Source organism: Drosophila nasuta, chromosome 3 (assembly GCF_023558535.2).
Source record: "Drosophila nasuta strain 15112-1781.00 chromosome 3, ASM2355853v1, whole genome shotgun sequence".
Lineage (NCBI taxonomy): Eukaryota > Metazoa > Arthropoda > Insecta > Diptera > Drosophilidae > Drosophila > Drosophila nasuta.
The window spans coordinates 21,062,541-21,086,578 of NC_083457.1; the positions used below are offsets into that span (position 1 = coordinate 21,062,541).

The 24,038-nt window shown below is 40.7% G+C and overlaps 9 protein-coding genes across 9 annotated transcripts; 5 read left to right on the forward strand and 4 right to left on the reverse strand.

The window, feature by feature from the left end:
* The first annotated feature begins 341 nt into the window (after nt 1-341).
* Nucleotides 342-1,711, forward strand: LOC132793810 (lipase 3). The gene is made up of 2 exons (XM_060803900.1): nt 342-478; nt 552-1,711. The coding sequence occupies exons 1-2, from the start codon at nt 383-385 to the stop codon at nt 1,653-1,655; spliced, it is 1,200 nt and encodes a 399-aa protein (XP_060659883.1). The 5' UTR covers nt 342-382; the 3' UTR covers nt 1,656-1,711.
* Nucleotides 1,712-3,962: 2,251 nt separating this feature from the next.
* On the forward strand, nt 3,963-9,288 carry LOC132788589 (uncharacterized). Its single transcript, XM_060796073.1, has 8 exons — nt 3,963-5,007; nt 5,085-5,389; nt 5,451-5,609; nt 5,670-6,035; nt 6,106-6,196; nt 6,783-7,609; nt 7,679-8,046; nt 8,117-9,288. The coding sequence occupies exons 1-8, from the start codon at nt 4,098-4,100 to the stop codon at nt 8,982-8,984; spliced, it is 3,894 nt and encodes a 1,297-aa protein (XP_060652056.1). The 5' UTR covers nt 3,963-4,097; the 3' UTR covers nt 8,985-9,288.
* An 88-nt stretch (nt 9,289-9,376) lies between these two features.
* On the reverse strand, nt 9,377-12,486 carry LOC132788590 (nischarin). The gene is made up of 6 exons (XM_060796074.1): nt 12,472-12,486; nt 12,029-12,221; nt 11,819-11,935; nt 11,517-11,750; nt 9,621-10,479; nt 9,377-9,560 (listed from the first exon to the last, which is right to left on the reverse strand). Exons 2-6 carry the CDS (start codon nt 12,122-12,124, stop codon nt 9,415-9,417), a joined length of 1,452 nt encoding a protein of 483 aa, XP_060652057.1. The 5' UTR covers nt 12,125-12,221; nt 12,472-12,486; the 3' UTR covers nt 9,377-9,414.
* LOC132788592 (ankyrin repeat and LEM domain-containing protein 1) lies at nt 10,600-11,480 on the reverse strand. The gene has a single exon (XM_060796077.1). The coding sequence runs from the start codon at nt 11,373-11,375 to the stop codon at nt 10,641-10,643; it is 735 nt and encodes a 244-aa protein (XP_060652060.1). The 5' UTR covers nt 11,376-11,480; the 3' UTR covers nt 10,600-10,640.
* A 149-nt stretch (nt 12,487-12,635) lies between the features above and the next one.
* Nucleotides 12,636-15,149, forward strand: LOC132788591 (Golgi pH regulator). Its single transcript, XM_060796075.1, has 7 exons — nt 12,636-12,968; nt 13,035-13,305; nt 13,371-13,596; nt 13,660-13,844; nt 13,902-14,083; nt 14,146-14,331; nt 14,392-15,149. Exons 1-7 carry the CDS (start codon nt 12,927-12,929, stop codon nt 14,668-14,670), a joined length of 1,371 nt encoding a protein of 456 aa, XP_060652058.1. The 5' UTR covers nt 12,636-12,926; the 3' UTR covers nt 14,671-15,149.
* A 1,884-nt stretch (nt 15,150-17,033) lies between these two features.
* On the reverse strand, nt 17,034-19,745 carry LOC132791113 (transducin beta-like protein 3). Its single transcript, XM_060799919.1, has 2 exons — nt 19,539-19,745; nt 17,034-19,475 (listed from the first exon to the last, which is right to left on the reverse strand). The coding sequence occupies exons 1-2, from the start codon at nt 19,562-19,564 to the stop codon at nt 17,117-17,119; spliced, it is 2,385 nt and encodes a 794-aa protein (XP_060655902.1). The 5' UTR covers nt 19,565-19,745; the 3' UTR covers nt 17,034-17,116.
* An 83-nt stretch (nt 19,746-19,828) lies between these two features.
* On the forward strand, nt 19,829-20,966 carry LOC132791122 (proteasome subunit alpha type-3). The gene is made up of 3 exons (XM_060799928.1): nt 19,829-19,970; nt 20,031-20,599; nt 20,661-20,966. Exons 1-3 carry the CDS (start codon nt 19,950-19,952, stop codon nt 20,830-20,832), a joined length of 762 nt encoding a protein of 253 aa, XP_060655911.1. The 5' UTR covers nt 19,829-19,949; the 3' UTR covers nt 20,833-20,966.
* A 383-nt stretch (nt 20,967-21,349) lies between these two features.
* Nucleotides 21,350-22,579, forward strand: LOC132791124 (origin recognition complex subunit 6). The gene is made up of 2 exons (XM_060799930.1): nt 21,350-21,470; nt 21,532-22,579. The coding sequence occupies exons 1-2, from the start codon at nt 21,406-21,408 to the stop codon at nt 22,211-22,213; spliced, it is 747 nt and encodes a 248-aa protein (XP_060655913.1). The 5' UTR covers nt 21,350-21,405; the 3' UTR covers nt 22,214-22,579.
* LOC132791117 (stimulator of interferon genes protein homolog) lies at nt 22,229-23,585 on the reverse strand. The gene is made up of 4 exons (XM_060799923.1): nt 23,479-23,585; nt 22,819-23,372; nt 22,410-22,692; nt 22,229-22,346 (listed from the first exon to the last, which is right to left on the reverse strand). Exons 1-4 carry the CDS (start codon nt 23,558-23,560, stop codon nt 22,285-22,287), a joined length of 981 nt encoding a protein of 326 aa, XP_060655906.1. The 5' UTR covers nt 23,561-23,585; the 3' UTR covers nt 22,229-22,284.
* Nucleotides 23,586-24,038: the final 453 nt, after the last annotated feature.

The window sequence follows — 24,038 nt, forward strand, 5'->3', positions numbered from 1 at the left end:
CCCAGAACTCATGCAAAGTAATGTTACGACTGGTAACGCCACTGAATTAAGCAACTTTAATCACAAATATGGCAACGCCAAAATTGCTCGTTAAATAATTCAAAAACAAGTTTGATTCCTAGAAATTAAATAATTAAAAGAACCGAACCTTATCAACTATCGCACACCTGTACTAGTCAAATCATGGTGAAGAGGTTTTTCCAACAAATCATTTCTACAAATAATAAATCAATCGTCTTAATCTTCGGACGCTTATCATTATTTTGATTGAAACTTTAAGCATTATATATTGGTCGATATAACACACAGGGGGTATATAAATGAATGCACAATTCACTAAGATCGCAATTTAGTTTTTGCAGTCCATAGGGTTGTGCTTAATATGTGGCTCTTTCGATTTGTGGTAGCTCAAGTTTTATTGGCTTGCATAGCCATGGCCTTGCCTGCTGACGTCGGGCGAAGCAGTTCAACTACAACGGTAATCATTAGAAAATACAGAATTGGTAGAATATAGAGTGTTAATTATCAGATTTATTGCTGTATTGCATCAGGTATCTCTTGTGAAGCAGTTTGGCTATCCCATTGAAGAGCATGAAGTGCAAACATCTGATGGATACATTCTTACCATGCATCGCATTCCCTACTCTAAGCACACTGGCTATACGGGAAAACGTCCAGTGATATTCCTCATGCACGGTTTGTTGTGCTCGTCATCCGATTGGGTTCTAAGCGGACCCGACAATGGCTTGGCCTTCATTCTGTCCGACCTTGGCTATGATATCTGGATGGGCAACGCTCGCGGCAACACATACTCTAGACGACATGCTTCGAAGACTCCATTGCTGCAGCCATTCTGGAACTTTGAATGGCATGATATTGGTATCTACGATTTGCCCGCCATGTTAGACAACGTATTGTACCAAACTGGCCAGGATCAATTGCAGTATATTGGCCACTCTCAGGGAACAACTTCATTCTTTGTACTTAATTCTATGATTCCGCGTTTCAAAAGTCGCATACGCTCGGCTCACTTGCTCGCTCCGGTCGCCTGGATGGGAAATGCTGAGAGTCCATTGGCCAAGGTCGCTGGTCCACTGTTTGGACAGCCAAACGCATTGGTTGAGCTATTTGGCAGTGCTGAATTCTTGCCAAGTTCAAAGGCCATGGAGCTGATGGGCTCGCTCTTGTGCCGCGATGAAGCCATTTCTCAAGTGATATGCTCAAATGTGCTCTTCATGTTGGGCGGCTGGGATTCTCCGTATTTGAACACTACACTGATTCCCGAAATTATGGCCACGACGCCAGCTGGTTGCTCAATCAATCAAATGTTCCACTATCTGCAGGAATACAACTCCGGAGACTTCCGTCAATTTGACTATGGCTCAGTGAGAAACAAGAAGGAGTACGGAAACAAGAACCCACCAAATTATGATGTGGAAGGAATTGATGTTCCCATATATCTATACTACAGTGATAATGACTATTTTGCCAGTCTTATTGATGTCGATACACTGCGTCGTACCATGAATCCTTCATCTCTTAAACGTTCCTATCGCATGCCAGAGGTAAAATGGAATCACCTGGACTTCTTATGGGGTCTCAATGTCAAAGAGATACTGTATAATACGGTTATCGATGACATTGTTAGTGCGTAATTCGGCAGAGAAAAAAGCAACTCAACACAAATAAAGAAAACACTTGTGATAACTAGCATATGCCTCTTATCTGAGCATGATTTACATTCATGACATGAGTTTCCGTACTATTTATACACTTGGTAATTTTAAGTAGCTTATTAAACGGTCGTAAATTAAATTGAAATTCTTTGATAACATTTCAACATGCTAAGGACCCTCTTGGGGGCTATTTTATCAGATTCGTGCACTGGCTAATTAGGAAACGTGTCATAAACTGTAATCAAATAATAAACAACTCAATACTAACGACAAATTATAATTGAATCATTACCAATGGTGAACAAGTGCTATGATAATAAACCTCATAGCGTCGGAAGATGTTACTATTACTATTGATGAAAGCGTATGTATATACATATAATACATACATACATACATATGTACATATGTGCTTTTAAAAAATATAGATATCTTGATTTAAATTTGTAGATTTAGTAGAAAATTGAAAATATGTAAAAAAGCTACAGTCGAGTGTGCTCGACTGTGAGATAACCGCTACGCTTAGTAAAAGCAGTGATGTAATAATTTTAAAATATACTAAATTAATATACCGCACAAATATCAAAAATATACCGAAGGCTATGGTACTACATTTAAATATGTATGCAAAACATGCAAAGTTGTGAGCAAAAGCCACTAAAACCCACAGTAAGTATTTCTTAAATAATAACTTTTACAATTTTTGTCTGATCGCAACCAAATTATAAATACTGCAGTTATTATTGTACATGACAAAAGACATATAGTATCTAGTTTCAAAATTCCGCATGTTATTTTCATGGCAAATATTTTAAACAAACTTTGTCTGTCTGCAAAACAAAACAAGTGCTGCCGAAATATATACTATATCGTTTCGTTTAATGACGCTGATCAAGAATATACATTTGTACTTTATAGGGTAGCAGATGACTCCTTCTATCGGTTACATACATTTCCTACACGCATAAAGTTATGATACCCTTCTAACCTATAGATAGCGAATGTAAAAGTTCCTATAAATCTAACAAATAAAATCTACGGTCAAAATATGACTGTGAGATACTCTCATTATTATTGACGTGTCAACTTACTCTGCATTCTTGATATGGGTTTGTTTCTTCACATACATGTGAATCATGTCGCGTGCGACAGTGATTGAAATTTAATTTAAAAAAAAACAACTTAATATTTTAATGTCCAACCAAACACATTATTTACTTATTTTTTTTTATTCAAAATAATAACGAAATTATAACTGTTACCTAACTGGGCAACTTAATCAAATCAGAAATAATAAACAGAAAATTAATTCTGTCAGGAGCACATAATAAATATAAAGTAAATAAAGATTTTATAAATTGAACCTAAGGATTAACGAGAAATTTATGTATAATTATGTTGGTAAATGTTAGGTCAAGACCCAAAGACATTATTTAGATGAATATTTGATGAATGAAAAATTTCACATTTCACTGAGTGACTTCCGTCTGTTGTCGCATGCGAATGCGTTACATTTTTATACCCTTCTACCCTTTGGGTAGGGGTATTATAACTTTGTGCCGGCAGGAAATGTATGTAACAGGTAGAACGAGGCATCTCCGACCCTATAAAGTATATATATTCTTGATCAGCGTCAACAGCCGAGACGATCTAGCCATGGCCGTCTGTCTATCTGTCCGGCTACAGATAGAGCTATAATTTTTTGTTATGTTTGCACGCAGATCAAGTTTGTTTCAAATTTGTATCACGCCCACTTCCGCCCCCGCAAATCAACAAAAATCGAAAAACAATTTTAAAGCTAGAGTCGAATTATAACTATAGTAGTTGTGATTTGTGGTTGATTGGTTGCGATCCGATAAAAATTGTCCAAATTATTAAAGAAATACTTTTGTATGGGTAAAAACGCCTATTTGCTAGGGGGTCGTCGTTGCTTTGGCTGACAACTTAATATATTGTGCTGTCTATGGTATATTTTGAATATGGTTCTATATCGATATACCAAATATACAATTTGGTATATTTGTAGTATTTTGGTATATTTTAAGAATAATATCGCAATATTTTTCTTTTATTCAAAATGGGTAGCGCAGTCGAGCACTCGACTGTAGCTTTCTTACTTGTTTTTTAATGGAACTTTTTCTAGGTAAAATGTAATTTAAAAACACAACATTATTCTACATGCGTTTCAAATGTAAAATATCGACCACCACTTATCGAAATATATTCAACTATCCCTTTAAACTGCATATAAATTTCGTTGGTATATTCCACGAGATTTTGATGGGATTTACACGTTGGTCACACTAACCACGCAGGTATATGGACGGTACAGCCGCGACGAAAAAAAGAATTGTCTTTTCTAATTGACATAAAATTGTAAATAAGTAGCTCCGCAAAAGAAACCGGAGTGCGTGCGTGAAGATGTCGCGCGTAACTAGAAGTGATATTTCACTCGATATGGAGATATGGGTGGAGGAGTTATCTCCAGCGCAATTGGCGTACTATGAGAAAATAACCAACGAGCATAATGCGGTGAAAAATGCGCTGAAAACCGCTGTCAATGCAAATGAGGGCAAGGAGCTCTTCAATGGTCAGGTGTTCCAAGCCTATTCGTTTAAAGGCAAAGTGCTTCAGGAGCTTAAAGAAGCCACGTTGCCCAAAAAGCCGCCAAAAGCTATAGAAACTCCGCCCTCGGCCCCCGTTGCCCCCACAACGAGCGGTGGAACTGGGAGAGGACGTGGACGACCAAGAATTTCATCGAACATTGCATATTTGGAGTCGTCCGACGAGGGTGATGACGACGTGCCGCTAGCCAAACGATTGGCACTTTCAGCTGGCAAAAAAGCGGTAGCTGCAGCCGCTCCAAGCACGAGCAGCTCCAAGCCTGGTCGAAAACCAGCAGCCGCTGCTGCATCACCAACCGGGAAGGCGTCGCCGCAGCTAAAGAGTGGCAAGGGCTCGGGATCGAGTGGCAAGGCATCAGCAGGTGGCGAGGCACCACCCAAAAACTTTCGGCCCGCGGAGGTTAACTCTGTGGGTGGCCTGGTCGTGGGTAGTAACGATGATAGCAGTGGCAGTGGCAAGGATGGTAAAGATGCCAAGGATGGGAAGGATACCAAGATGCAGGGCAAAACATATCCATCATTGGTTGTACTGGCCAAGCCATTCCTCAAGATCAAGGACATGGCAGCGACACGTAGCAAGCTCGATTCAAAGGTTAAGCTGGTGCTAATGCTAACACCCAACAAGTTCTGTGAGTGGTTACTGCAAGAGGGTTTGCTGCGTTCACAGCAGCACTGCATCAATCATCGCAATAACGAAATGAAGCTGGGTAGGTGTATTCCTATTATTAAATATAATTTCAATACACTGGGTGCAATTAATCATTTCACATAATTTTGCATACAGGTGTCTACTCTGATATCAGCAAGTTTCCATACACAGGAGGCTATGTGTGGATTAGCGATTGCTGTCCATATCGATTTGTATCTGTATTCAATAACTCCATGTTTGAAGGCGCCCAGCATCCACCAACATTTTTGCTAAAACTCATCTATCACTGGGCGTGCCAGACTAGCATCCAGAACGTAGTGCAGTGGGTTAAAGTGGACAGCGTCTACATCAAAGGCATTTATACCTGGCTGCGAGCAATTTGCACCTTGGCCGTGCATCAAAAGTGCAAAAAGCTCGGCGGTCCCGGCAAGTTTGTGGAGGTAAATACCGCATTTTCTACGTTAAAAATTGTTTATTTATGTATCTCTGCTTGTCCCGCAGGTGGGTGTCATCTCGTTAGGCACCACTTCCCAGGACGGCGCACAACGTCAGGTGAAAGTGGAAGTCTTAGGCGTATACGATTATGCCGATAAATCGATTAGACTGCGAGCCGTAGAGCCAATTACAGATGGCGATCGCAACTATAAGAAACGTTTCCAGGTACGCATACGTTTGGATACAATCGATTCGAATCGATAAGAACCCGTTAAATATTTACAGGCCATATTGGAGCCTCTGTCCCGATGGGTGCATAAGGACAGCACAATTTGCATTGACTTAACCGTGGACAAGATTACACTCTTTAGCATGGGCTTTAAAAATATTGTACAGGCAGCAGCCACCGACAATGCAGCAAAGCACAATAATTCGGCTGTCATGGAATACCTGCGTCGCATTGTGCCACGCATGTTCCAGAACACATTGTCACTTCTTTCTCGTCAGATGATCCAGCAGTTCCTCGATGAACTCGTTTGGCGCGAATCTTTTGGCACATACGCCCTGCAAGCCTTCAACACTATCATCACTCACATAGCCGACCAGACTCGTGTTACAACCAATGAGACAATAACTCAGCGTCTCTATCAGGTTAGTGTATATAATTAATATTAAATAGGGAGTGATTGAAAGCTATATATGATTAATTTATTATTTATAGGTTGCAACGAATCCGTTTAAGGACTGGAGCGTACTGCCACCAAATTACAAGGAGACACCAGCCAATGCTACACCGAAACGCCTTAAGAAACGTTAGTAAATGATTGCTAGTTAGTATATAGGCCGTGATTAGTCATAATAGTCTAATTTAGTTATAGGACAGCTAATGAAAGCTGTAAGAAATGCCAAACCCGAATTATATTGTATCTGACTGAACGTTTTGTCACTCCAAAACTCATGTATCTTTTGGTTTTTGCATCAACATCGAATGTTAATGAAACTACGTACATTGTAATTTTCTAATTTTTATTAAGTGTGTCCACATAATATTACTCGTGATATATTTCAGTGAATCAGCTTTTAAAAACTGAGTTTAACATATAATTTTACATTTGGCATTCTTCAAATGTGTTAACTTGTTCTAAAAAAAAAGAAAGCAAAAAAAAAAAACAGACAAATGAAATAAACAAATTATAAAACTGAAACTCTGTTAAATATGAAACATTTTTTTATTTATTAACATATGATTATGATTTTTGGAGTGATAAAACGTTATTGGCATTGAGGTAAAGTTAGCAAGTGAATACTCATTTAATTGGTCCTCGATCAATCGACAGAATGTTAGCTGGCTGTTGAAGATACCTTACAAAATCATGCAATATTTGTCTTTACTTACAGCCATCAGCGATTCGGATTATTTGAGTAGCTCTAAGGAATATTCCAGTAAAGTGAAGAAAGAAAAAGAGAGAGAAAAGGATATTTTGCCAGCGGGCAGCAAACGTCGTGGCACTGTCAGTACGCCCCCGCCAGCCGCTGCGCCGAAAAGTGCAGTAAAGTCAAGTGCAAGCACTTCCAAGACGATTACGAAACCGACACCCTCAAAGGCAGTTGCACCCGTTGCACCACCAGTCAAGATGCCGATCAAGAAATCGAAGGAAACAAAGGAAGAAAAGGCTCCCGTTGTTATCAAAAAGGAGGAGGATGAGCTCAAGGGCTTAGAGGAGCTCTACTATGGCATAAGCGATGGTACCGAAGAGTTCTTTGAGCATTTCCCATACAGCTCGCCACGCTCAAATCCAGCTGAGCTAACCAGAACAGTTGAGTGCCCGATTTGCCTAAACGGCGACGCCTATGACTCCAATGAAAAGTTACAGACGCATCTAGTGTCGCATATCTCTCCAGAGGGCAAACAGCATCAATTTCAATGTTTGTTCTGCTTGGAGAAACATGCTACCGAATCTGTGCTGGCCAAGCACAATCAGATCATGCATCCCACCGAAACCAAGACGGATGGATCTCCATCGTACTATTGCTTGATTTGCCAGCAGCGACACAACTCATTGCATCTGCTCACCGCCCATTTGCAGAAGGTGCACAGCACTTTAGAGCTGCCATATTGGTGTCAAGCATGTGGATATCGGTCCTCGTCGCATCGTGACTTGGTTCGCCATTTCTATGACGAGCACAAGAATCAAAACTTCTTGCAGTGTCCTTACTGTCTTGATGTAAGTTTTGTTACAGTCATAAATGGCTTAATCAGTTAATCATTCCAATAATTCTCATTCTTTGCACAGATCTTTTACTTTACCCATAAGGGCAAGGTCAACCAGTTGCGAGTTGAGCATTACTTTATGCATTTGGATGGACATGTTAACCAGCGAGATCCAGCGCTTAATTGTCAGAAATGTTCTCTTAGATTCTTGGAGAAGGGCGATCTAAAACAACATACAGTGATGCACCACATCAGCATGACCAAGACGAATAAACCAGTTCGTATGCTGCTCAATAATTCACTGCTTATTCCGCCGCCAAAGGTTCGCACGCATCATCGCGAGCAGCCTCCATTCTCAACACACAAACGGCCCGTATTCTTTGCATTCTTGGAGGGCAAAACTTGTGCGGAGTGCAATACTGACTTTGCCAGTGAAGAGACCCATTACACGTAAGTGGGAAATTGTGAACAATCTAATAACCATGAATTACTCATGTGTACTTTTTTAAAACTCTAACAGCGGTTGGTTGCATTGCGTCAAGTGCAATTATCAGACTTGTTGTGAACGCGCCCAGTTTCGACATGGTGTCGACTGCAATGGTAACTTTGTGGATGCCATGGAGGTGAACATGTTGCAGGAGATGCATTGCATTTGCGGCTTTGCGACTAGCAATGGAAACAAAATGGCTCAACATTTGGCCAACTGTGGTTTAAGCACCTGCTATCCCAGTTTGGAGGCGGCTAACGAAAATGCTGTCAAACGTAATATGCTGGATATGTTGGGTCTTGTGCGACGTGACGGTGAATCATCTGGCGAAACTGCGGATATAGGAGATACTGTCGACGAGCCCATGCCCGAAGAGGATGAGGAGCAACAGCCACAACAGTCAGAGCACCATGTACAGCAGCAACATCATCATGTGACGGCCCTAGACTCACAAGTTGCTATGCATACCGACGCGCAACAGCAGCAAAGTTACATGACCTCTCAAGTTGCACCTGAGCCGCAACCCGTGCCAGTGTCGCATTTGCCTGAACCGCAACCGGCACCCATACAATTTGGCGAAATGGAAGCAGCGCCCGTCATGCTGGATCCACAACAGGTGCAAGCGGCAGCCGACTATGCGCAGGTGTCCGTCGTGCAGCATCAACAGCAGCAGCAACATCATCATCATCAACAGCAGCAGCAATATGGCATGGCTGGTTATGGGCCGAGCGCACTCTCCACCGACATTGACATGCCATTAATTGGGGAGTTGACCGAACCGAATGCGCCACCAACGCCACAGTTCCTGGGGGAGGTGCACACACCCATGTTTGATGCCGTGGCCGCTGCTGAGCAGCAACACTACCATGCCCAGCAGCAACATCATCATCATCCTCAATGATACAAAGGTAATGGGAAGATGAAACCACGCGATTACCCGTTGCAATGGCAGCATTATTAGCATTAAAATCATCTTATCAAAGCGCATTCATATACTTTAGTATGAGTATATATTACATTATAAATTTATAGATGAGCATTGAAATATTGCACAGTGAATATTGATTGACATTTGAAGGAATTCAACAACATAATAATACATACATACAAAAACAAAACATAAAATAAAACTGTAACTGTAACCACAATTTGAGTCTATCGCATCCTCAATTCCAAGGCTGATTTGCAAAAGATTTGTCAAAAAGATCGGACACAAGGAATATACTTTCTAATAGACTCGCGATGTGATTTAGCAAATTGAACGTAAACTATTGAGAAATACTTCTTCGTCTGAACAAGGTTTTTGTGATCTTTAGTCCTAAGGTTATTGGTCATTTTTGTTGTTGTCGTTGCTTCGATTTCAACAGTGCGGACAATACCAGAGCTGTGTCCATTTCTTGTTGAGTGCCGGGTTCGTTGTCCAATGAGATTTCAGCAGCGCGCTCATGGAAACGCGCAAGGACACGCGGGCGATAATCTAAAAAACAAAGCGGCAAAGTTTAGCCAAATGCAACATAAATATGATGAATATACTCACCCACACTACCTGCAAGCGGATTTCCAGTAAGCCGCAGGGTCTCTAAAAGCGGAAGATTGGCAACGTGATCAACTTCATCCAACTGCTCGATAAGATTGCAGCTCAAATCCAGATTAACTAACGAAAGTAGCTTGCGCAATCCGCTTAGTGATTTGATTTTGTTCTGCGAGAGCTTGAGAGTGACCAAATTGCCCATGGTCAGGTGCCAGTCGATGCATTCAGCTATCAAATTGCCTGACAACGAGAGCATCTGTAGATGCGGAAGCTCTGCGAGATTCTGAACGTTTCGTATGCGATTTTGTTCGAGCACAAGACGACGTAGTTTGGGTGCTGTTCGAACACTGCTATCGATTTGTGTTAGCAGATTGCCAGTCAAATCCAGTTCGCTTAGCTCATTCCAGGCATCTGTAGTGAGCAGTTCGTCCTCGCCATTCGAGGATGTTGTTAAATGATCTGGCAGAATGCTGGGCACATCACAAGCCTTGTGCAGATTGTCGCACAACAATACTTGATTGATATGTGTAATTGTTGTATTGTGGACACAAATCGTTTGCAAGGTTGGCTTAAGCAGCTCAATGTCCACGATGTTTTCCGTTGAGAGCGCGGAAAATTTGAGCGTTTTGAGATTACGGAATGCATTTAAATTGAAGCTTAAGCGATTCGGAATGATATTGCTTCGACCAATTGGCACATCCACCGTATTGTAGTCCTGTACAAAGCTGGTATTATCCTTGACGGGACTAACAACGAGCGCTGCCAGCTGTGTGCAAAAGTCCAGCACATGTGAGAAGTCAAATTTGCCTCCTTGCTCATTACTGGGCGGGCAGGGCAAAGCAAGGCGTTCACTAATGGCAAAAACCTGAAAAAAATATTCAAGTATTCGGTTATTACTATTTTGTTAACGATATTATGAAAGATTACAAGTAAAACCACATAGGGAGTAAATTAATCAAGACGCAGAAATTAAAATTATTTACATATATAAAAGATTTTGTCTTATTTACAAGTAATTGATCTACATTATGACTGAGTATGACTGATTGATTTTTTCACTAGTTCCGGCTGAAGCTCGCACTCTTCGATCTTCATGTACATCGATAGCAGTCTATGGAGTAATGCTACACCGAATTGCTTTCGCTGTTTGCTGGAAAACTTGCAAAGCGATGGACCGAAGTAAACTCCCAAACGTCTATTTGTCAAATGATTCATGCCCAGTGCTTCGATTATGGCCGCCTCTCGACTGTGCGCATCATTCGATGAAATGCCATGAAACCCACGCAACAATAAAACACCCCGTTGCTGTTGCCAAAGATGTACAATTAGTGCCAGCTTGGGATCCTTGGCCAGTACATGTGAGTTGGTCGCATGCAGCACTTTCTTCGCCTGCCGCAAGTGTGCATAAGGACGTGCTGCTTTCCCTTTGCCAACATAGAAAATTGCTCGCAGGAATGTAAGCCACACATCAAGTGGATGCATACATTTGGCTCGCAGCCTTAAACCCCTAGTTATGCGTGGATCCAAAAGCAAATAGTTAAAGTAGCTACGCTTGCTTTGATCATGCCGTCGATGCCACCGGCAATGCCGTTTGACAAGCTTGGAGAGTTTGTGAATACTCGCAAAGTTATGCTCCGAGTGGAGAGTTTTCTGCAATTCAGCGGAGAAACTTGTTTTGGGCGCGTGCAAATTTCCCAGTGAGTATTTAATGCCGCGAGTTTGTATGAATTGCAGGAAGATAGAATTGCTTAACATAATCATCACTAATAAAACTTTTAATTTTGCACGACGGTATCAACATAAATACGTTTTCCAAAAATAATAACATTAAATTAAACAAAAATATTGAAGTGTCAACAAAAAATACAAAACTAGCTATTTACATCTATATATATGACTTACCTCTAGGGCCGATAAGTTGTACTCTTTTTTGGCACTTAGGAGTGCATCGCCGCTTTCATTGAACAGTTTGGCCAAATCCTGCAGCAGATATATGATGTCATATTTATTAAAATCCAAGAATTCAGCCAGCAAACGTGGCAATTCATTGCGAAAATAAATGAGTAACTCCTGCAAATACGTTTCCAGTTGCTCTCGTCGCTGCTCCAAAAATGCGGGCTGTTTATTGCCCACTAGCTGCAAGGGCCCAAAAGATGCATCATATAAATAATAATTTGGGTTCAAGATTATTCTAGTGGGCGTACCTTCTTTGGCGGCAGCAGTTTTTTGCTGATGGAAACCTCATCAACAAGTTTCTCATGCAGTTGAGAGAAATCCCGATAACGTCTCTCCACAAACCATTCAACATTTGCTACCCGCACCTATATCGCAATGATAAATAAATAATAAACATAATTATAGAGCTTTATGTAGGCATTAATCACTGTTCTAAGCCTAAATAATTGATTACACACCTTGATGTCATAATATGTGATCCCTGCTGAGCTCTCGACGGAATATTTCGGAATCGTCACAGACGTTTCTTCATGTTGGCGATAATAACACGACATTTTGAACTGTGTTCTGAACTTGATGTTGTCAAAAACCAATGCACTTCGCACACAGATTACGTTATTAGCATGACTACTGATTTATTTTAATTCATGTCTAATAAAACCACAAAAAAAAACTATACTTTAATTTATTAATTATTGCATTTGTTGACGTAGAGGAACGTCGATGCACTATTGATGCATGGATGTTTATATTATTTATATTTGAGTGAATTAATAAATTATTATTATTTATTATTGACTAATTGGTCTTTAAGATAAACACAGACTTTATTAACACCTGTGTTGGGTATGACCACAAGCAGTGTTTCTAAAATATACGCTTTAATACCGATTATATTTACCAAAAAGATTTGTCATCTGGTATTATGTAGTAAAAAGGAGCGTTGCTTTAATCAGTTTTTTATTTCGTTTTTTAGTTTTTAAATAGTCACAATCTTGTCAAAAAGATTTTTTCAATCGCTTCCTTACGATTTCTGTTAAAAATATATATATTCTGAGAAATTCGAGATTGGAAAAAAAATTTCGAAATTTTTTTAATACGGAATCGTTTACGGTCTCACTATGCCATGATGTTATTTAATCGATGTTCGCATACATCGATAGTTTGTATGTCTGGCAACCTTAGGCATTATCGGCGTTTTTGTTTATATTGCTTGTTGGCAAATTCAATAGTAGAAGAGAGGAGCTCTGCGTTCAGGACTAAAGACGATCTATATTTAAGCAATGTCACTGCCCATACCAATGAGCATAGTAAAAATAACATTCAAACTATAATAACGCGTGAATCAGCCAGAAAATGGCTTTCCTGGGCGACTGTGTAATCGTGTTCGTCTCGCAGGTAAGCGGTCCTGTTTTTCGCTACAGCTTTTGTTATTATAATAGAATTGGACCTCATTTGTTGCAGATGGTGTTCTTTGCTGGTGGTTGGCTGTTCTTTAACAAGCAACTCTTTAAGCATTATGAGATACGCCACATATCCGTGCAGTTGATCTTCTCGTCAACATTTGCACTTTCCGTGACTATGTTTGAGCTGATCATATTTGAAATTATAGACGTACTGGAGTCAAGTTCACGTTATTTTCATTGGCGTCTAGGTCTGACACTGCTATTATTCATGGTGACTGCTGTGATACCCATATATATTTGTTACTCTGTGATACACAGCATTTCCTTCTGTAAGAATGATATTTATTTGAGTCAGCAGCTTAAATAATATATGAGTATACATTTTTTTTTACAGTTTCCGATAGATGGGTTCGCATTTTGACAACTCTATGCTGGTTTATCTTCCTGTACGGTCTCTGGCGCATTGGTGAGCCCTTTCCATTACTAAGCGCCTCGCATGGCATCTTCACCATCGAGCAAGGAGTGTCTCGCATAAGTGTTATTGGCGTAACTGTCATGGCCATACTCTCTGGCTTTGGTGCAGTCAATTATCCCTACACCAGCATGACCTATTTCATCAAGTACATTACATAGTCTCAGCCGTTCCCTTATCGCCACTGCTAACATTCGTGTATTTATTGCAGGCCTGTTTCACGTAATGACATCATCTGCTTTGAACGGCGTCTGGCGCTGACAGTTGATATGTTGACAGCAAAAAAGCGTCGCATTGCCATGGCTGTCTACAACTACAATAAACAGCATCCGACAAAGCCAAGAATTTGGGAAATTCTCACGTCGGCTGTGCAACGCACAACTAGCAATGGAGAGGGTGCGTAAATTTGTGTAGGCTTTTTGAATATTTACTCAAAACCCATCATCCCTGCAGACATCAATCAACTAAAGCAGGAGGTGTATGGTCTAGAAGAATTGCAGAGATCGGTCTTTCTCGAGCTGAGTTCACTGAAAAATATGGAGGAACGTCAACGCTGGTCACAAACGCTGCAAGGCAAATACTTTAATGTTCTCGGACATTTCTTTAGCGTATACTGTGTCTACAAAATATTTATGGTTTGTTAACCTTCTTTCTCATCTATTTACAATTTGCTAATGACACCCAATATGTATTTCAGTGCTGTATTAATATAATATTTGATCGTGTTGGCCGCAAGGATCCAGTGACACGCGGCTTGGAAATAGCTGTCCACTGGTGTGGCTTTGATATAGATTTGGCATTTTGGAATCAGCATGTTTCCTTCTTGCTAGTCGGTTGCATTGTGGTCACCTCCATACGTGGCTTACTGTTGACGCTCACAAAGGTAAATACTTGTGCTTTATTATTATCTCAACATAATTGACCTAATATAACTGTCTTGCAGTTTTTCTATCGCATATCATCGAGTAAATCGAGCAACATAATTGTCCTGATTTTAGGACAAATCATGGGCATGTATTTCTGCTCTTCTGTGCTGCTGATGCGCATGAATATGCCAGCCGAGTATCGAGTGATCATCACCGAAGTCCTTGGCAATTTGCACTTTAACTTCTATCATCGTTGGTTCGATGTCATATTCCTGGTTAGCGCTCTGACCACAATTATCGTATTGTATCTATCTCGCAAGCCTGTGCGTGTGGAGACGGAGACTGATCTGCACTAAGAGATAAGCGAGCGAGAGAGATCATGACAGTGTATATGATAAGCTAGGCACAATTGGTTTAAAAAATCAGTCTAAAATAGCATAATTAATGCAAGCTTTAAGTTATATAGTTACATATTATATATATTATAAATCTATGTGCATCAGTGTGCATGTATTTAATTAAGTATCTTATGTATAACACAGCACAATAATCAAAGTTATGTCATCTTAAGTAAATCGAAGCAACGAACTGTTCAGATACACAAAATATTCATCTTTCAGCTGCGGGGGATGAATTTATCAAAATATATTCTACGACATTTGATCATGCAATAAGAAGGCGTTCTCAAAATTCCAATTCCATACTTGATACAATTCTTTGGGTCTTTACATTAAAATTATTGTAATGTTGCTATTACAATTTCCTTTTCCAATTTGTACATTTTTAGCGAAAATGATCTTCTATGCATAAATAATAAAAATGTATATGTACAAAATGTATATTTTTAAATTCAGCTATCAGACTACTTTTATTTAACGGTATTTATTCGTATTGTCCACTTCGAGCAGGACAAAATGCTCATGCATCGCCTCAAAGCGAATGAGGCGTATATGATTGGCTAGGATTAGTCGCCGGTGGAAGCATATTTAAGTATTCCCGAGATCATACGCGTGTGTAAGGAAAAAAACATTGATGCTGTCCATCCTGGCTATGGCTTCCTATCAGAGCGCAGTGATTTTGTTCAAGGTGTCATCGATGCTGGCATTTAGTTTATAGCTCCAAGTGCAGCTGTAGTCAAAGCAATGGGTGACAAGATTGCGTAAGAAATAAGTACTGGCATTCTGTATTCCTCAAGAAATTTATTGAGACGCTCTCATATCGAAGTGCAGATTTAAGAGACAAGACAGGCGACATCGTGCATGTTTTGAACGTTATTGCTCTGTGCAGCGCTGTCATCAAAAGGTTGTAGGACTACCGGTTGGGCTGAGAAACAAGATGACAGAGGCGGCTGTAAGGCTTGCCAAGCATATGGGCAATGAATGGCCGACACTGTGGAGTTCCTCTGCAATGATTCCGGTCAGTTTTACTTCATCAAAGTGAATGCTCGATTGCAAGTTGAGCATAAAATTTTCGAGGAGATCACAGGCATCGACCGTACTTCGAAAGGCATTTGGTAAATCGATCATCACGTGAGTGTTTTGAACAATGCAAGTTTCTTAAATGGTGTACTCGATGTTAAGCCTAATGTACCATGTATGTACCTGATGAATGTACGTTACATAGTTTAGCCTGTGTTTGCAAAAATGTGCGCTGCTACGTACACACTTCACCAACAGTTACAACAGCGATTGATTGACCTTTTTTTTCGAATTTTTCCACAGTGACCGATCATCCCGAAGCTTTTACCAAGGAGGTGCGCTCTAAAAGGAACCTCATGCTCATGGACACCGCCTTTCGCGATGCCCATCAATCGCTACTGTCGACGCGAGTGCGCACTCACGATCTGTTGGCGATCTCTCCATATGTGGCGCACAAGTTCAGTAATCTTTAGGAGGAGGATTTTAGGCAAGAGTTGTTGATGCTGTCATATCATACATGGGTGTTGTGAGCGATTTCAAGCGCACTAAAAATGATCAGAAGTACTATACAGATTTATTCGATGATTCTCTGCATCAAGGATATGGCAGGCCTGAAGCAGCTAGGTCCCTAACGACACTCGATTAACAATATATATGTTATGTTCCTAAATATTTTACTATTTCTCGCACAGACTGCTCGTGACAGCCATTTGGGAACAGCATCCCGAGCACACTTCGGGTGCTGGCATTGACCAAGCCGACGCAGATATAGTTAACGTGGTTGTGGACAACATGTCGGGCATGGCCTCGCAGCCCAGTATGGCAGCTCTGGTGGCCTCGCTGCAGGGCGCTCTCAGACGCGTACGCTCTAGGGACCCTTTGAGTGCGTGACGACGATGCGTTCAGGCAACGCGGATGTGTACTTAAATTAAATTCCTGGTGGTCAGTACACAAATCTGCAATTTCAAACACATACCACAGATCGCGACGTCGTATTGGCAGCTCTTTATCCAGAGGTAATTCTGAATATTGTTTCCAGGAAATTCATGTACATCCCAAGGCGAACAAGGAGGTGAACTGTGAAGTGGGTGCTCCGATGCCCGGTGATGTCATCGACATTCGGGTCAAAGTTGTTAAGCGGCCGCTCATTGTGTTGTCAGCGATGAAAATGGAAATGATGGCGCAGTCGTCAGTATCCGGTGTCATCAAGTAATTGACAATCACGATGAGAATGAAGCTGGAAGGCAATCTAATTAAGAGAAGGGCAGCAGAAGCAGACTAAGGAATGACATTCAGTGCAATTTGGTTATTTTACAATACTCTGCTCAGAGTAAATAGTTTACTAAATTTTAGTTTATACTTAAACAGATTAGAAAACAGAAAGTTACATGCAGTTGACTATGAACTCCATGAACGCGAGGTCTTTGCTTAACTCAGAGACACGCTTAAAGTGTCGTTGCACATAAGGCGTCAACACCTCAACAAGATTGCCGCTATTGTAGAGCTTGGCGGTGTTGTTGATCAAGGCATCGCCCAGCAGATGCTGCAGCACCAGATTGGCAATCTGCGAGTGGCGCGAGTTAGTGCCCCAAGCCTTCACATGCTTCAGCAGCGCCAGTCGCTGATCCATATTCAGTTGATCCACAAGCTGACGTACAGCTGACGAATCTCGCTTGCGTACAAAGTTGCAAATAATGTCGTAGGAGGCTTTCGGCTTGTCTAAGGTTAGTGCTAGGATGAAAGCCTTTTCCAGCTGTTGCTGTGCATGCAGCAACGAGTGCAGTGTCTGCTCCTGCTGCAGCAATTCCTGTCGCTGGTCAAGCGCTTCATTTCGTACCGTTTCGGTGACATCGCCAAAACGAATTAGCTTTGAGTCAGCACCGCCCGTGTAAAAGAAACGATTGCTACCCGTAGAGACAGCCAACGACCAAACGCGATCCGTGTGCTCATCGAGCGACTGCACACAGATGTTCGTCTTAATATTCCATAGCTTTAGCAGACCATCCGAAGCAGCCGACAATATGAATTTCCCATGATCGAGGAACTCGCAACGCAGTATCGTACACTCTTGCTCCAAGCGCTTCAGGCAACTGAAGTTGGCAATCGACCAAATGCGCAGACTGCAATCTGATGACGAGGTGAGGACAATTTGATCAACTGGCGAGAAGCGCACACACCACACACCCCTCGTGTGGCCACGCAACACTCCCAGCAAACTGTTTGTGTCCGCCGACCACAGCTTGGCCGTCTTATCCTGCGATGCTGTTGCCAAGATTTTGTTATTCAACGCAAACGTGACGCAATTCACCTCTTTGTCATGTGCCAGGGCGGCGTACTTAAGAGCAAATGCGTATGAGTTCTCCTCTCGCTTATCCCGCGACAGTTGCCACACTTTCATGCTGCCATCCTGACAGGCTGAGGCGAAGGCTGTGGCCCCATGGTGTGTAAAAGCCACCGATCCAATGGTCGATGTGTGACAGTTGCTCTGTTGCGTCAATGGCTGCAGATGACATGCAGTCTTGTGTGATAGCTTCCACAGATGAATGCTGCAGTCCTTGCCCACAGAAATAAGCAGATTGTTCGACGCCGCCAGTGACATGACCGTATCAGTGTGCCCTGTGATCAATTTGCAGTTCATCTGCTGTTCGGTGTCGTAAAGCTTAAAATGCTTGCTGTTGGTGGCGACGGCCAAGTAGCGATCATTGTCACCCAAGAAGCACATGTCCAATATCTCATCATTGTTACCCACCAGCTGCTTAACGAGCTCCACTTCAGCACTCTTCGCATCGGCTCTTGCATCATAGATCAATATGTTTTGCTCGGTGGTGACAAGCGACAGCTGTTGTTTGACAGCACAATAAAGTAGTCGACTAATCTCAAAGTCGGTCTTGATCTGCAGATCACGTATCTTCCACGTTTGCGCATCAATTTGCAGCAGTTTGCCATTCCGACACGCAGCAAGTAATTGTGCCCCATCGGCCAAATGCTGAACGCCCTCAAGTTCCTCGTAGAGTGGTATAACTTTCAGTTGATGCCAGCTGGATGATTGCTTCTCCAACTGCCAAACGATTAGTACCTTGTCGCGACTCACTGAGACCAGTTGGTTGCAATCCGCAGCAGCATTTTTGAAACTCAATCCAGTTACTTGGGAAATATGTCCGCGCATTTTATAGAGCAGTGTCTTGGTGTCGTAGTCCCAACAGTATATGGTATTATCCGACCCAACCGCATAAATTTCGCGCTTCAAGGCGTTTGGATGGAAACGCAATAAAAGCGCTGGACCGGGAAAATCTTTGAGAGCACATAAACAACGATTAGTAGCGAAGTCCCATAAACGAAGAGTTGCGTCAGCACCGCCACTGCTGCAGATGAGCTTGCCGCATGAACTGAACTCAATCTGGACCACAGGTCCTTTGTGTTGAGCCTTCCACAGCTTGATTAACTTCCCAGTGTTTAATTCCCACAACCGAAGCAATCCACTTCCATGTGCGGTAACCAAGTGTTCGCGTGATAAGGCAAAGCAGTAAATGTTGTCCTCCTCAACCTCAACGTCTTCGATCCTGACATGTTTCTTATTTCCCTCCGTGTCCGTGGCTGCTCCATAACTGTTTACAATTTGCGATGTTTCGACGTCTACGCGATTGACAACATCGCCGTTTAAACAGTAAAGATATTGACCATTGTCGCTCCACGCTATGTCGTTTCCAGCATAAAAGTTCGTATAACGAGCCTCAGCCGCATAACTGAAAGTCATTGCAAAAAATATCACCAATTGAACGCCCTATGTAGATTTCAACGTGTTTTACCTCTTTTCAGCTACCTTTGCCAGCATATTTAATTGAGTTTTGTTTACAATATAAATACCGCGTGCATGATAATTTCAACTGACCAGTGTGACCGCAGCTTCAATGTAAAAAAAAAACCCATTTTGCTATACAAAAAGCCATTTTGCTGACAAAATTATTACATGTGCCATTTCAAATATATTCCAATATATAGAGAAAACCCGAGTTGTTGGTGCTGTGAAAACAGGCTATAATAATATATACTTAAGAATTATTTGGATGTTCAACACTGACAAATTTAAAAAATGTGGCAACACTTCACATGAATTGTCAAATCAAAAGCCGTCAAATCATCGTCCCATAAGTAAGCAATTTTGCTTGATATAGTTTATTCGGATCGTTTGTTACAAACAAGGTTAATTCAAATACAAAATGAGCACAATTGGCACCGGTGTAAGTAAAATGTACTGATTTTCCCATAGACACCCACTATATAATAATTACTCTTCCTAGTACGATTTGTCTGCTTCGCAATTTTCGCCGGACGGTCGCGTCTTTCAGATCGACTATGCTTCCAAAGCAGTGGAAAAGAGCGGTACGGTAATTGGCATTAGAGGCATGAATTGTGTTGTGCTGGCAGTGGAGAAAATCATTACAGATCAACTCTATGAGCCGGATGCAGCCAGCCGCATTTTTACAATTGAGCAAAATATTGGCATGGCCATAGCTGGACTTATGGCCGATGGCAATTACATTGCTGATATTGCTCGCCAGGAAGCTGCCAATTTTCGAGGCCAGTTCCAACGCACAATACCGCTAAAGAATTTGTGCGATCGCGTCTCGGCCTACATTCATGCCTACACATTGTACAGTGCAGTGCGTCCATTTGGCTTGTCGGTCATATTCGCTTCGTGGAGTGAGACAGAAGGTCCTCAACTGTATAAGATAGAGCCATCAGGCACGTCGTTTGGCTACTATGCATGCGCCAGTGGCAAAGCCAAGCAACAGGCCAAGACAGAGATGGAGAAGTTCAAGTTTGCCGACATGACCACTGATGAGTTGGTCCGCAGTGGAGGAAAAATGTATGACAACCCTTAATTTACTAACTATTTATTAAATTTGTTAATTTACCGTTGTTTACAGCATTTACCAAGTCCATGATGAGCTGAAGGATAAAGATTTCCGCTACGAAATGGGCATTGTTGGCAAGGAAACAAACGGTATTCATCTCATTAACCCCGAGTCCTGGACCCAATTGGCTGTTGAAGCTGGCGAAGCTGCCAAAAACGCAGATGACAGCGAGAACGAAATATAATCTTGAAATTTACAATATGTACATTTGATTCTAAATCGGTTAATCATAAGATTTTCACAAAAAATACATATAATTCAGATAAAAACGGTCAGGGCGAATACTTTTTGTATTTCTCAAGTTAAAATTGAATACAATTGTTTTATTTATGGACATTAACAATATAGTTTAATTCAAACATTTAGTAGTTTAGTAAATAAGAAAGCACTACCTTATATGGGCGAAATGTATCGTATTTCTTATACTATATACATACATTGCCATAGAAAGAGGTTAGAGCTAAATTTTTCCGTATCATTGTTTTTTATTTTAACAATTTATATTCAATATTAAAATGAGATGAACTTTTTAGGGTCCTCGTGTGGTAATGACCTTCGATTCGGTATCATAAGTTTAATTTGCCAAAAACAGCGGTTTTTCTTGTAGGAATAATTTTGTTGACCACTGTGTTTAAGTGAATCTTGGCTTCGAAGGGCTGCCACTTTTAATGTTCATGAATATGTGGCAACTCCAGTCCATGCACACATCTGTTTCATTCGCGCCAAAAGAAGTAAACAAATTAAAAAGCAACGCGAGATGTCAACGTTAGTAGCACAATTAATTTCAAAAATGGGTCTAAATGACGAACCAAATGTATTAGAGTAAGTGATTAATTTGTTGAATACATTCAAGAGTTAATAAACAAATTGAAATTAATATTAGAAAGACAACTGAGCTGCTGCGGTTAGTGGAGTTGCGTTCGACAAATGTTCCACTGCAAATCAATGAATATGGGAAAATTGTTTTGTGTGCGGATCTCGCATCCACCCTGCTGGACATTGGTTTCGACAAAGAGCAGGCACTTAAGCTATCCGGACTGCGTAAAAGCCATTATGTCAACAACAAGCGCATGTTTGAGAAATTGCTGGATCTCAACAAGCTGCCGAGTGTGAATGATATTTGTGTGCAGCTCAGTCTCAACGAGGTTGCTCGAAAATCGGAGGAACTCTTAACGTTGTTCAAGGATATTGCCAGCAACACGATGCAGGATGCAGATCATCCACAATATGCCGCCATGGCTGTGTTTCAGGCATGTCGTTTGCTCAAAAAGAAAGTGGCCAAAACAAAAATTATGCCATTCAGCAATTTACGCCCCACGCAGTGGCAACAGCTCGAACATCAATGGGAGCTCATGATTGAGAAACATTACAAGGAAATCAATGTGGCCACCAGATTGAATGATCAAGCTGAGGTGCTTCAGGAGAAAAACACCATTGAAAAGAAGTGCCAAATGCATAAACCCGAAATTGAAGATTACGAAAAATGGAAATCTCGTATGCTTGCGACAGCTGAGGCAAAGTTAAAACAATTGGAAAGTGAGAGTGGTAGTCAAACATCTTTATAAGGGTTCATATAGTCTTAATAATAGTCATTTATAACAAATATTAGTTATTACTATTTCCTTAACAAATGTAGTTATTTCAACGAAGTTTTATTTAGAAAGTGCGCATAAATCACTTTGCCTACATCTTTGCGAGCTGAAAAAAAATGTTTTATTATTATACACTTCAAAATAAATATGATTATTATATAGTACTAACAATCGTAAACAATCATCTCCACTTCATCTTCAGTTTCCGGCCAGCCTTTGATAAGCTCCCTTAAGTGTTTAGCAAATTTTAGCCAGATTTCGCGTTTCATTTCCCTCATTTGCTTTGTCGTGGAAGTTTGAGAGTTCATGGCATCAAAGAATGACAACATTGGTGTGGCACCTTCTATGGCAAAATAATATATTTTACCATTTATTGACTGTGTCAGTCTATAGACTGCATGTTTGAACGGTCGATTGACGCCAGCGCGGTTTATAAATCGGGTCTCCAAAGGCTAAGGGTAGAAAGAATACGTTATAACAGTCTTGCGGGTCGGGAAAGGAAAAACTTGGTTCTGAATGTTGCTTTTACTCTCGAGTGGCATGTTTTAAACTGGTACTTTATGCTATCCTATACTTACCGCGACCTGTTCTAACAAGGGGCTTTCTATTACACCCTTAACGAACATATTATCTGGTATCAGTATGATCAAACGATTTATGCCAAAGGTGACTTGGTGGGTGTCCTCATAGATTTGCATGCGTTTTTTCAGTCCATCGCCGTTGTGCTCAGGTAGCGCAATTTTCAAATAGCCATGGAAATAATTCGATGCCATGCCAGCAGCATAATCCAAACCGTGTGGTTCTCTTATCCATTCTGCATAGTCCAACGGACTGTGAGTCACTTGGCTCCAAGTAAAGATCCAATAAAGCGGCATACAGGCGAAGTAAACTGAGTTTGGCAACAAATTCGCTACATTTCCGGTGAAACCGAATCGCGCAAATCCCGATAATGCCAATGTTAATGCAAAAATTTTCGTTTTAGTATTGTATGTGTAAACACGTTCACAGATTGTGCTTAGCTTATTTTCAGGCAAGTAATACTTTTCATTTACAAAGTATTCGATAATCCCATTGAACAAACGACCAACGAAATTTGCGCAAAAAACTACAAGGCAAATGCGTATGCACAGATCTGTAAGGAAACGTCAACAGATAGATATGCATATGTTTTCATAAATGCGAATTTTAGGCATTACTCAACAAAAAGAAAATTAATTATTTTGTTAACGAAAGCTCACCAAAATATTCTCCCACCATTTTCAAAGTTGACTTTTTCTTATCAGCCCATTGATCTGCGTTTGTTGTTGATATTATTGCCATTTTGTTATGATCAGTTTCAAGGTTGCCAGACTCCAATCATTTAACATAATATCGGTATAATTTATTAAGAAAAGAAAAATATATATATATGTTGAACTAATAATTTATTTAAATGTACTAACACAAAAAAAAAACGTATGCAAAACATTTTTGTAGTATATAAATGTTGTGTATTTTAATGGTTTAATTTTTACTTTCAATTGTATTTAAAAATAAAAATACTCGAAAAAAGAATTGAAATAGGCGCATTTATATTAATAAGATAAAACCGAGCTCAATTATTATAAGATATAAATAAAAATGTCATATACAAAACAAATCAAATATAGTGCACGATAATAAATAATAACTCATACAATCAATAAATCGTAGGGATTTGTTTTCGTTCATAAATTCCAAAACAAGTTCGATAGTTCATTTATCGAGTTATTCAAGTGAACTTGTTCTGACTCAACTAAAGTGCAAGTGAGTGTAAAAT

What these genes read in the sequence shown, in the direction of transcription:
- LOC132788591 (XM_060796075.1), top strand. Translation starts at nt 12,927, where the DNA reads ATGGCTTTCCTGGGCGACTGTGTAATCGTGTTCGTCTCGCAG. An exon ending in GATACACAGCATTTCCTTCT is followed by an intron (nt 13,306 to 13,370) that starts GTAAGAATGATA and finishes TTTTTTTTACAG; the next exon opens with TTTCCGATAGATGGGTTCGC. An exon ending in CACAACTAGCAATGGAGAGG is followed by an intron (nt 13,845 to 13,901) that starts GTGCGTAAATTT and finishes TCATCCCTGCAG; the next exon opens with ACATCAATCAACTAAAGCAG.
- LOC132793810 (XM_060803900.1), top strand. Translation starts at nt 383, where the DNA reads ATGTGGCTCTTTCGATTTGTGGTAGCTCAAGTTTTATTGGCTTGCATA. An exon ending in GAAGCAGTTCAACTACAACG is followed by an intron (nt 479 to 551) that starts GTAATCATTAGA and finishes GTATTGCATCAG; the next exon opens with GTATCTCTTGTGAAGCAGTT.
- LOC132788592 (XM_060796077.1), bottom strand. Translation starts at nt 11,375, where the DNA reads ATGATTATGTTAAGCAATTCTATCTTCCTGCAATTCATACAAACTCGC.
- LOC132791117 (XM_060799923.1), bottom strand. Translation starts at nt 23,560, where the DNA reads ATGGCAATAATATCAACAACAAACGCAGATCAATGGGCTGATAAGAAA. An exon ending in CCTTGTTAGAACAGGTCGCG is followed by an intron (nt 22,693 to 22,818) that starts GTAAGTATAGGA and finishes TTCTACCCTTAG; the next exon opens with CCTTTGGAGACCCGATTTAT. An exon ending in GGAGATGATTGTTTACGATT is followed by an intron (nt 22,347 to 22,409) that starts GTTAGTACTATA and finishes ATTTTTTTTCAG; the next exon opens with CTCGCAAAGATGTAGGCAAA.
- LOC132788589 (XM_060796073.1), top strand. Translation starts at nt 4,098, where the DNA reads ATGTCGCGCGTAACTAGAAGTGATATTTCACTCGATATGGAGATATGG. An exon ending in AGTGTCCTTACTGTCTTGAT is followed by an intron (nt 7,610 to 7,678) that starts GTAAGTTTTGTT and finishes TTCTTTGCACAG; the next exon opens with ATCTTTTACTTTACCCATAA. An exon ending in AGTGAAGAGACCCATTACAC is followed by an intron (nt 8,047 to 8,116) that starts GTAAGTGGGAAA and finishes AAACTCTAACAG; the next exon opens with CGGTTGGTTGCATTGCGTCA.
- LOC132791124 (XM_060799930.1), top strand. Translation starts at nt 21,406, where the DNA reads ATGTCAACGTTAGTAGCACAATTAATTTCAAAAATGGGTCTAAATGAC. An exon ending in GACGAACCAAATGTATTAGA is followed by an intron (nt 21,471 to 21,531) that starts GTAAGTGATTAA and finishes AATTAATATTAG; the next exon opens with AAAGACAACTGAGCTGCTGC.
- LOC132788590 (XM_060796074.1), bottom strand. Translation starts at nt 12,124, where the DNA reads ATGTCGTGTTATTATCGCCAACATGAAGAAACGTCTGTGACGATTCCG. An exon ending in AACTGCTGCCGCCAAAGAAG is followed by an intron (nt 11,751 to 11,818) that starts GTACGCCCACTA and finishes GGGCCCTTGCAG; the next exon opens with CTAGTGGGCAATAAACAGCC. An exon ending in ACAACTTATCGGCCCTAGAG is followed by an intron (nt 10,480 to 11,516) that starts GTAAGTCATATA and finishes TATTTTTTTCAG; the next exon opens with GTTTTTGCCATTAGTGAACG.
- LOC132791113 (XM_060799919.1), bottom strand. Translation starts at nt 19,564, where the DNA reads ATGCTGGCAAAGGTAGCTGAAAAGAG. An exon ending in GCAAAGGTAGCTGAAAAGAG is followed by an intron (nt 19,476 to 19,538) that starts GTAAAACACGTT and finishes AATGACTTTCAG; the next exon opens with TTATGCGGCTGAGGCTCGTT.
- LOC132791122 (XM_060799928.1), top strand. Translation starts at nt 19,950, where the DNA reads ATGAGCACAATTGGCACCGGT. An exon ending in TGAGCACAATTGGCACCGGT is followed by an intron (nt 19,971 to 20,030) that starts GTAAGTAAAATG and finishes TACTCTTCCTAG; the next exon opens with TACGATTTGTCTGCTTCGCA. An exon ending in GTCCGCAGTGGAGGAAAAAT is followed by an intron (nt 20,600 to 20,660) that starts GTATGACAACCC and finishes CGTTGTTTACAG; the next exon opens with CATTTACCAAGTCCATGATG.